Source organism: Parus major, chromosome 14, assembly GCF_001522545.3.
Source record: "Parus major isolate Abel chromosome 14, Parus_major1.1, whole genome shotgun sequence".
NCBI lineage: Eukaryota > Metazoa > Chordata > Aves > Passeriformes > Paridae > Parus > Parus major.
The window spans coordinates 10,405,205-10,415,586 of NC_031783.1; the positions used below are offsets into that span (position 1 = coordinate 10,405,205).

General features: G+C 51.1%; 1 protein-coding gene across 5 annotated transcripts in view; it reads right to left on the reverse strand.

The window, feature by feature from the left end:
- Positions 1–9,459, reverse strand: part of PDGFA (platelet derived growth factor subunit A) — a 35,155-nt gene extending 25,696 nt beyond the window's left edge. Inside the window, exons 1-2 of one of the 5 annotated variants that reach the window (XR_001524112.3) lie at positions 8,514–9,017; positions 7,275–7,371 (exon numbers count right to left, since the gene is read on the reverse strand). Coding sequence is in view for 3 of the 5 variants with exons in the window: in XM_015642962.3 (XP_015498448.1) it covers positions 7,275–7,371; positions 8,514–8,576 (160 nt within the window). In the remaining 2 variants the exon portion in view is untranslated. Of the gene's footprint in view, positions 1–7,274; positions 7,372–8,513 lie in introns of all 5 variants that reach the window. The other 4 variants (XR_001524113.3, XM_015642962.3, XM_015642963.3 and 1 more) reach the window with 4 other exon arrangements.
- Positions 9,460–10,382: the final 923 nt, after the last annotated feature.

The following is a 10,382-nucleotide window of genomic DNA, read 5'->3' on the forward strand; positions in this document are numbered from 1 at the left end:
TTTGCACCAGTGTTGCTACAGTGCTGTTCCACAGGTACAAACCTGTGCTGTTCATAGGCACAAAACCAAATCCTGCTACAATCAGTCTAATGTAACCCCTATTAATGCAATTGCAAGGGCATAGGCAGGGAAGAAAGACACAGACATTGAATGTCATGTATAAGCATGCACAATTTAATTCCAATATCCACTTTACCAAAAATCCCCAGAAACAGTGCACACACTGTGGCCAAGAACCATACCTAAAGTAAAACATTTCCATTTTTATGTGAAAGGCATAATACAGCTTTTCTTACTGGAAAGGTGTAGAAATAGGAACAATAATCCTGCATGTGAAATGTTTCTTACAAACATTTTGAAGTTCTGGTATGAGGCAACAGTAGAAAATATGGTATTAGACCCAACAGCAACAATGCTGCCTCTGTAAATTTTCTGTTGCTTGGTTTTCAGGGCAGTACAAGGACAGAATCAAAAGCAAAAAGTAACTAGCATGGGTTTCCTTTTAGCCTCTCTGTTGCAGAACAAATCCCCTGTGAAGTATCCTAACCTTTGGAGGGGCATCTGAAGCTACTGCAAACTCTGGGACTGCATCCAGGCTTGTCTTGTTCCCTAAATAAGCCTACCACATGGGTTAAAGGGCCATGAGAAAAAGCAAAGATGGAAAACTTGGCATTTCATTTATCATAAAAAACAACAAAATAACTGCTCCAACTATTTGGGTTTGTTAAGTGAAGCAGTTCAGGTCGTGTCCCATGCCGTGGGGTCTGAAAACCACAAGCGCAGTCTGCAAATGGGGGATCAGGAAGGAAGAACCAAACAGAGCTGCACACAGACCCCAGGACACCCAAACTAAAGGGTTTAGCACTCTTCTTCTTGGAGTGTCCTCTGGAACACCACTGCAGAGTTTCAAGGTTTCACTGCTGGCTCCTAAGAAACTGTGATGTGCTCTAAAAAAATGCAGGGTATTAAAAAAAACATTAAAAAAGGGTATTACACAGTACTCAATTACCCTCTCTGCAAGCTACCAACACCCTACACACCCATCTTCTGCACTGTCACACTCCCTGCTTCCAGTTTGTTCTGTACACACAGCTGTCTGCCTCTGGAACTTGTTTTAATCTCAGCTTTATTAGTAACATACATCATAAGGCTCTGCTCCACAAAACAACCAACTCCTTTTCTCCTCCCTCCAAGAAACTGTGCCCTAAGGAACACACAGCTTGTGAAATCACCTGTACAGCCAGGTGAGACATGAAGACAGCAGGATCTTCAGCACCTTAGAAAGAGTTCTGCATCTCAGGGTTTATCATTACTTCTTGGAATATACTGTTGTAAGTAGCTAAGAGAATGTAAAATTGGAGGTCCAAGAGGTGGTGCCAGGATCACCCATTGGTTCTGCCTAATCTCCTTAGCAGCTGAACAGATCCATGTATGAAATTAGTTGTTGTGAAATCTACAGTCTCTATTTGACCAAATAAACTGGCTCCTAGTTCCTATGTATGGTACTTGTTTCCCATAGATTTCGATGGGAAATTTTGGAACCTGACTAATTAGCTGGTATTGGACCTTATTTGCAGTCCCAGTCCTGTCATGTAACACAGCAATGACTAAAGGGTTTTATTTCTGCTTTTATTGCACCCCATATTCCAGAAAACTCATCAGTGGTATAAATAAAATGGCTTGCCAGAGATCCCACAGGAAGTTTGCAACTGAGCTGGGGAGTGGAGCCAGGTCTCCCACATCCCATTCCAATGGCACCAGGCCATCCACCTGATCCCAAATGGTGTTATGCAAAATGAGGATCCGTTCTGATGTGTCTCCAGCCCTCTTCTGTTTCCTAGCACTCAGCCACCCAACACCTTAAAACTGACCTCCTTTTTGGCAGCTCCACGTTGTCACAACCTCTCCCTCAATTTGAGGCAATGAAGTGATACTCAAAAGAAAGCAGCGTGAATTCTGCTCAGCCTGAGATCCAAGCTCAGCTCGGAGCAAGAAGCATCTCCGTGCACAAGCAAACAGTGTTTAAAAGGAGATTAAACACAAAAGTAATGCCTCTAATCCCAACTGCTTGGCGGGCACAGGCATCAGGCTGGAAAGGGAAGGCAGCAGGGCTGCCAGCGCTACAGCAGGGCTGGGCCATGGCTCCTAATCCCACACTCAGCAATGCTGGCACAGCTCTCTCCCAGCATCAAGGATCCCTCGCTGCCTCCTTTGGAGAAGCTGGTAGGAGCCAAAGGACTGGTATGATCAGCTGGTTAATAACCAGTATGTTAAGTCATGTGCTTCCACAGAACTGCTCGACTCAGCTGCAATTAGCCATTTTCCATCACCACCTTTATAAAGCAAAATGACACCTCCAGGAGCTGTGCTGCTTATAAAATGATTTCTAAGGTGAAGAAGGCCTCTGGCTTGTAGTGTACCTCACTGCCTCACCACATATCTTAAGCATGTATAGCAGTTCCTAAGTTCCTGTCTCTCTGTGAGGGTTACAAAAAGGGATCTACACAGCTAGCTCAGCAGAACGAGCTCCAGTCAAACCTCAAAGCGTTATCTAACACAAATTGTATTATTTCCATCAACACATCATCCAAGTTTGGTTTAATAAACAGAATCATGGGGCATGGCTGGAGCCAGAAGATACTACAATGCTAAAGGCATTTAAGTGTCCCCCCTGATTCCCACAGGCATTTGGAAGGAATTCCATTTCCCAGTGAAGTCAATGGGAAAATCACTGCACTTCAAGCCATGTTTAAGTCAACGGGAGTCTTGCCTAAGCAGGAGTGAAAAATCACCAAGTCAGCTTTGAAACTCACACTTGGCTCTGAATGCATGGCCAGAAGTCTTCCTTTCATTTCATTAAAACCACGATGCTACAAAGAGCACTCTCTGGTTTGACTTTAAGGAAGGGTGATGCTTAATTTGTATCAGCTTTTCCCCAATGTACTGATTTAGTTGCAGAGTGAGGATAAGCTTTGAGCAAAGGAAATGTGAGTTTATGGGTGCTTAGCACCTCACAAAATGAGGCTTAGAGTAGAAAGCCTAGAATTGGGTGGTTCTTAGTTTAGAACTCGAACATTGCTCGTCACCAAGTGAAGATGGAGGATGCTGCACAGAGCCAGATTAATGCAGCTTTCTTTTAATGTTTTAATAATAAAAAAATGTTTTCATGGCAGCCGATCAAGAAATTTCTCTGTAATCTTTTCTGTACTGACAACATATCAATGATGGGCATAAAAACTCTAGCAATTAGCCTTGGTCAATCCATTAGTGTAGCTGAAATTGTTCTTTTTTGTCAGATTGGCAATTTTCCACTGGGTCATGGAATATAAATCACAGAGTTCCTGTGACGTTCTGCCAATACATGATTACTCTTCTCACTCAAGAAGCATGTGGAAAGCATCCTAAGTTTACTGCTATTTTCTATTTATCAGTTTATACTTCTGCATTTCCATCTTCTTAGCAAACTATTTTATGTGAGGTACAACTCCCAACACATGCAGTCTTAATGCAAACCCTTCTAGATTTCACTTTGATGTGCATCCAGAAAGAACGGATCCAAGACTTCTAGTACCAACAGCAGCAGCAGTTTAGGAAATTCTTACAATCTTTTTTTTTCAGGAATTCAGTGTAAGGTACAATAAACTAAAATGGTCTGTCTTACAAATCAGTCCTAGAGCCAGAAAGCCCACGGCAACATCAGTCTATTTTTTTGATCTTCTTTTTGGCTGATGCAAAATTTGCCCTTCTGACATCCAACTGCAGAGAGAGATGTCATTACGTTTTCAACTTTGATCTGTTAAAGAAAATATAAGTAGCAGCTTGCAAGATCCTGTTTTGTTTAGGTTGTTGGCTTTTTTTTTCCTTTACCTAGGTGTGATCAACCAACTGTAAAGGAGGAGGAGTATTCCCTCATCTGTCTCAGGAAAAACACAGGCCACACATGGAAGATGCCTCTCATGATGTGTGAGAGGTGCAAGAGAAGCCAAAACATTGCACTGCAACATCCTCCACTGAGCACCACACCAAAACCCACAAAGTCAACAGCACATTTTCCAAAAGACTGAGCTCTCCAGCAGCCTAACACTTTTTCCGTGGAAGTATACAGTTAATTTAAAACGTTTCTCCACTTAACAAAAGCTGCTCTGCTAGTTCTTAATCACAGGCCGTTAAATTCACATGGCCTAAGGTGACCCTGGTGGATGCCCTTAACCCGTGCAAAGAGGCACACTCAGCCCTGCCTTTCCCCATGCAGGCAGATGACTTGGGGAAAAAATCTGTTCCCAGCGGGAGGCAAACATAATAGGTGATGAAATGAACTCTACCTCCCACAGGACAGATGGGAGAGGTGAGGATGAAAACCACGCTGCTGAGCCGGAGAGAACTCCACAAGCAGAGCAGAGGAAGTGCCCCCGTTTTGGGGATTTAGTCTGCTCGTAGTAAAACTGTACTCTGCACACTAGAGCTGCCTACTTCCTGGGACTGTGCATGCTTTCTCCTTTAAACAGGGTCAGACTCTGCTCTCCATCGTGCCAAGGCGATTCTGTCACTGCCTCTGGATCCCAGTTGCAGTGAATTAATGCAAGAGCCTATTTCCTGATAGAATTTCCACGCTGCCTTTACCCTCTGAGTTGGACATGCGGCACTGGGCTCTGACAAACTGGCCTGGATTTTCTTTTTTGAATACAATGACAAGCTCCATGTTGGGTAGTGTTTTTCTTTAAGTAATATGCCAGATGGTCTGGGGGTGTGGTTTCTAATTTTATGAAGGGGGTTATCAGTCATCTCTGCGCTACAATATAGAGACCAAATCTGTCAGAATAGAAGAAAAACCTGCCCACTCTGACTTACAAAACTTACTTTTCCAATTAAAAATATATGTTTTGCATTGCAGGAGAGAAAATGACTGTTCTTCCTTCATTTTCCACAGATTCCGCCTTGTTACTCAGGAATATCAGACATTTTCTTCATGCATGCCTGATCCTGCAAACTCTTAGCCTACAAGATCATTCTTAATTCTCAAGTCCACCCACTGAGTTTAAACAGGGCTACTCACATGCAGAAGGACTGGCAATACCATGCACTAAAACAGGGGAGAGAATAGTCACTGGAGTGATTTTGTTCTGAGCCTCAGCTGAAAATGAGTACATGCTATAAAAGGGAAATATACCTACTGTACAAGCCCTCACTGAACTGGCTGTTCCCTAAAGGCAATCCCAGCCCTAAGGAAACACATTTCAGAAATATCATCTTACCAGGGACAACGAGAAAACATTTGATTCGCTAATTCAAGCTAATACTAAATATAGTAAACAGGCCCGATCCTGTTTACTGAGGAAAGCACGGCAATTTCAATACTCGATTAGTCACTCTGATAAGCCCTTAGTAAGAATTACTCATGACAGTAAAGCCTGCAGGACTGTGCCCAGGAAAAGCAATGTGGGTAGTAAAGACGGGTTACTCCGTGAAAGCCCAGCCATGCCTGAGTAGCCCAGAGCACAGCTTAGCACACAGGCAAAAGCAGCACTCACATAAGCAAGAAGCGGGTGAAAGGCAGAATATTTTGGTTTTATTTTTTAATATTGTTTGAGTTCATGTCTTAAGGAATTACTGTTTCACAGTGAGATAGTAAAATATTTATGTCTCTTGTTTCTCTAATGGTTTCTAAACTGACAAATTGCAAAAAAACAGCAAAATGAAATGGGTAAACTTGTGGCTGACCTTTTCCATTTTTGGTCTTGCATCCTCCAGTTAATATTCTCCACGAGGTAAATAATTATTTTCTGGAATAAATTTCTCTGCTACATCTACCCATTTATTCAACTCCTGCCGTTGCCCCACTTGTCTGCCTGATTCTCTTGCAATGGAGCCATGTGAACTTTTGCTCTCCTTCTAAGTGGTATTTAAAAATGAAGCATGTGCTTGTTACACTGAGGTATTTGAAAAAATAATGTATTCTGGTAGCTACAGAACCCTGACTCAAAGGCAGGAGCAGCATGCGCCGTTTTAAAATGCTAGCGCTCAGATCCTCAGCCCTTCTGCAACAGCAGCCAACTCCACCAAGTTCACTGGGAAAAATATTTTAGCAGTAGTGCACTTGTCTGGTCCAAAAAAGCCTTCAGTGGGGAAATATGAACTGCATACCCCTTCCCTGTTGTGAAAGTTTCTTTAATTGTGGTGATAAACAACAGTGATGAAGCACTGCTCTCCAAAAATATTAAACCAGTGCCAATCTGGTAATTAGTAATTAGCCTCTATGGTAAAGTGTTGTGCAAGACAGAAATACTCCCATTTTCAGTGTAATGGGAAAACATTTGCTCCCTAATCACATGGAAATTGAAAGCTATGACTGTAAAATACGTTCCTAGTGCATTTCTGCTCGTTAATAGAGCACTGTACAAAAAGCAGTGAGTTAAACTCTAGAAGGATCCCGCAACTCTGAATGAAGGTGATTGAACCTGGCACAGACTTTACAAAAATACACAGCATATGGTTTAAAGGGAGATGGCCCACTACCAATGCAAGCAAGAACTCATTCATTTTTCTCCATGTTTGTGCTTCAGCAAGATGCAGGCTTCCCTTGGGCATATCAAAGGTGCCGGGTTTATTCTCCCTCAACCGAGGGAAGAAATCACCAGGAACAAAGTGCATCAAGTGAAACCAAAGGATAAGGAACCCAGCAATACCATGCTTCTAGATCTGATTTACTGCTGCAACGATCTGTTAAACTGCACGTTCTCACTACACCTATTTGCATGCCTAATGATGCAGAACATAACCCTGCACTATTTTCTTTTGAAAAAAAAAAGTGTATTTTTGAGGGTAAGCTTCATATGCAGGTTCCTGTTTAAAATCAGCGTGCAGGGTTTATTTTCCTTTTAATAAAGCCCAGCGCTTGAAGAGACATTACTTCATTCATAAATATTGTTTCAAATATTTTAAATACCTCTAGGACAGTAGTTTAAAGATAACACAGCAATGCAAGACCAACAACAAACCTTATGGCAATTCTTCTCCGCTGCGAGACGGAGAGAGCTCTGAAAACACGGGGGGTCACAAGGTCCCTCTCCACCCTGAACCCCACGAAGTTTTAATTCCCGATCGGCCCCTTGGCCGCCGCCTCCCTGTGACGCGCACCCCGGGCCCGCCGGGCTCCCGGGGCCGGTTCCCGCACGGGTGTCCCGGAGCGGCGTGCGGGGAGCGCGGCCCGTGCGGGGCCTCCCCCCGGGGCGGCGGCGGCCGACGGCGCGGAAGGAAGGAGGACGGGACTAATTTACCTACGGAGTCAATCTCCAGGAGGCGCTGCAAGTCGCGGATGCTGTGGATCTCGCTGTGCGCCAGCCGCTCGATGAGCTCCTGCGGGATCTCGGCCTCCTTCAAAGACACACACACCGCGGGTCACCGCGCAGTCCCGCCCGCGGCGCCGGGCGTGCGGCGCGCCGCGCCTCTGGGCTTGCCGGGGAGGGTGCGGGGTGTTTGCGGGACATGCGGGGATGAAGCAGGGGGAAAACCCACGCACACATCCCCCCCCCTGCGCTCCGCGGGGCGCCGGAGCGCTCCCGCCGCCCCCGCCTGTGCGCCCGCGGGGGCTGCGCGCCGCCCGCCCGACTGCGCCACGGCTCGGCGGGGCGGCAGCTCCGCACGGCCCCGCCTGGCAGCGTGTGCCCGGCAGCGCCGAGCCCCGAGCCCGCTCGGCGGCTGGAGCCTGCCCCGGGCAGCGGCTGCTGAAGTTGGCTCGTGCGGACGGCAAGTGCCCCGCCGGCCCGGGCTCCCCCGACCCGGGCAGGAGGAGGAGGAGGAGAACCGCATCCCACGGGGCGCCGCCATCCTACCGGCGCCCACGTCGCGGCTCCCAGTGCCAAGCAGACCGGGTCCCGGGAAAAGTTGCAGCCGCTGTGCAGCGCCGAGCACCGCGCTCGCCCCGACCGGGGCCACCTGTAGCAACCCCGGGACGCGGCTCCGCGCTCCCTCCGTCCCCTGCGGGCAGGCGGGCGGGAGAGCTGCCGACTGCTCCGGGGGAGCTTCGCAAACCGGGGAGGGGCGTTTTGGGGCGCGGGGGATTCATCCAAGTTCTGCCCGCGGCACTAGCGGTGCCCGCGGCCGCCGTATGCAGCGCTGGGCGCCGCGGGGGCGGCCCGGCTCCGCGCACCCTCGCCTTCCGCACAGCCGCAGCCCGCTGGCACCCGCGGGGCGTGGATATTTTATCATATATTTATTATACGTATAATATATATTATATACATATTAATTCTTAAGAGCACCCAGCAGCCCGGGCGCGGAATGCACGGTCATTCCCTTTCGCTTCTGCCATGCATGAAATGGCAACTTGCTGCCAGGCTCGGCCGCGCAGGGCCCGGGGCAGGGCAGCGCTCCCGGCGGGGCCGGGGTGCGGGGATGCCCGCGGAGCCCAGGTGGGCAGCCCGCTCCCTCCCCGATGCCCTCCGCCGCGGCTAGCCCCGACCCCCGGCTGCGGCGTGCCCCGGGGACCGGCAGCGCAGGAAGCCGCTCTCACCTACCTCGGAGAAGGTAAAGGACAGGTAGCCAAAACCTATCAGCAAAACGCAAGCCCAGGTCCTCATCGCGGTCTAGTGCACTTTAGACACGGAGGGAAGGCAACGCTGATGGAGAGGGGCTGCAGGCCGGCTCCTGCCGCGCAGGAATTCAGTACCATCCCTCAGGGGAAAAGCAGCGGGGTGGCTCGGGGGTCCTCCGCATCCAGGGTGGGTCGGGGCTGCCCGGGGCGGCGGTGGCTTAATGACGGCGCGGCCGCTGTTTGTACGTTCCCCTAGCTACGGGAGCGTGGCTGCTCTCCCCTTCTGCCGCTCTCGCTCGCTCCTCTTGGCTCTTAGGACTAGACCAGCCGGTACTTCTGCATATTTGCTTAGATCAGACCAAAGTGAAACCCAAGGAGTCGATCCGGAGCGCAGCCGAAACGCCCATCACCTGTCTGGGGCGGCTGCCCCCCTCGCGCGGGCGGCGCTGGGGCCGCCTCCCCCCGCCGCGGCCGCCGCTCCGCTCCGCGCCGGGACCGCGGGGCTGCGCTCTCCGCCGAGGGCCGGCCCCCCCCGCCGTGCCTGCCCTCCACCCGGCCCCTCCTCGGAGAGGGGAAAAATCAAAAATCTTTATTGATACGGAGCGAAATGTTTCTCTTGCCGAGAACGGTCCCGCTTCCCTCCCCGGCTGGGGCGAGGTAAAAAATAATAATTAATTAGGAATAATAGCAGGGACAAATCGGAGCAGTATTGCAGGATCTCGCGGGCTGCCTTGGTGCAGTTCCTGCTCCACTTTGCACGGGAGAAAAAGGAGGAGGAGAAGGAGGAGGAAGGGGGGGAAAAAAAAAAATATATATATATAGATAGATATATATGCAAGAAGATTTAAATCCCAAGGGGATCGGAGACGAACTGCAACTCCAGGCAGAGGGAGGCTCGGGGCTCGCTCCGGAGCGGTGGCCGGTCTGGAGCGTGGCCCCGGCGAGGAGCAGCATATACCGCTCCCGCCCCGCCGTGCGCCGCCCCCGCCCCTCCTCCCGGGTACTCCCGGCACCAGACCCACCAACAACAAGTCGTGGGGGTGCCGGCAGCTGCGGCGCCTGCTCCAGGGCCAGGGGCTCTGCCCACTGAGAGGGGAAAACAAGGAGCCGGCGGCGGGCAGGGGCCGGGGGGAGTGGGGCAGCCCCCGCCGCCGGCCCTCTGCGGCACCGGGCGGAGGGGCGGGCGCTGCTGCGCAGCAGCCGCCGTGTAACCTGGCGGGCTCGGCCGTCTGCTCTGCCTTTACATAAGGCAGAGCGGATCGCCATGGCCACGGCGCGATCGTGTGTGCGTGTGTGTGTGCTTTCTTATCGTTGTTATTCTATTTTAGCGGGGAGTGGGGGGGGCCTTGCCTTTTGCAGAAGGGGAGGGGCAGAGCGGCGGAGGCTTGTGGTGTGCGGGTTTTAACGTCCCTGTTGCAGCTCAGCCTTCATTGCGAAGGGCAGCACACACGCGCAGCTTTAAGGAATACAGAGGCATCCCCAAACTGCACGAGAGGCAGCGGGGGGCAGCGGAGCCCTCCGCCCTGCGGCACCCGGCTGCGGCATGAGCGGGGCTCCCCGCCGAGGCCGCGCCCCGGGGCTCCGCCGCAGCCGGACCCGGCCTTCGAAACTGCCCCGGCCCCCCGAACTGCTCCGGCCCCCTGTAATTGCCCCAGAGCCCCGTCCTGGACCCCCGCAACTGGCCCGGCTCCGCATCTCGCACCGACCCTCCGCAACCGCAGCCGGACTCCGCAGCCGGTCCCGAGCCCCGCAGCCGGTCCCGAACCCCGCAGCCGGTCCCGAACCCCGCAGCCGGTCCTGAGCCCCGCAGCCGGTCCCGAACCCCGCAGCCGGTCCCGAGCCCCGCAGCCGG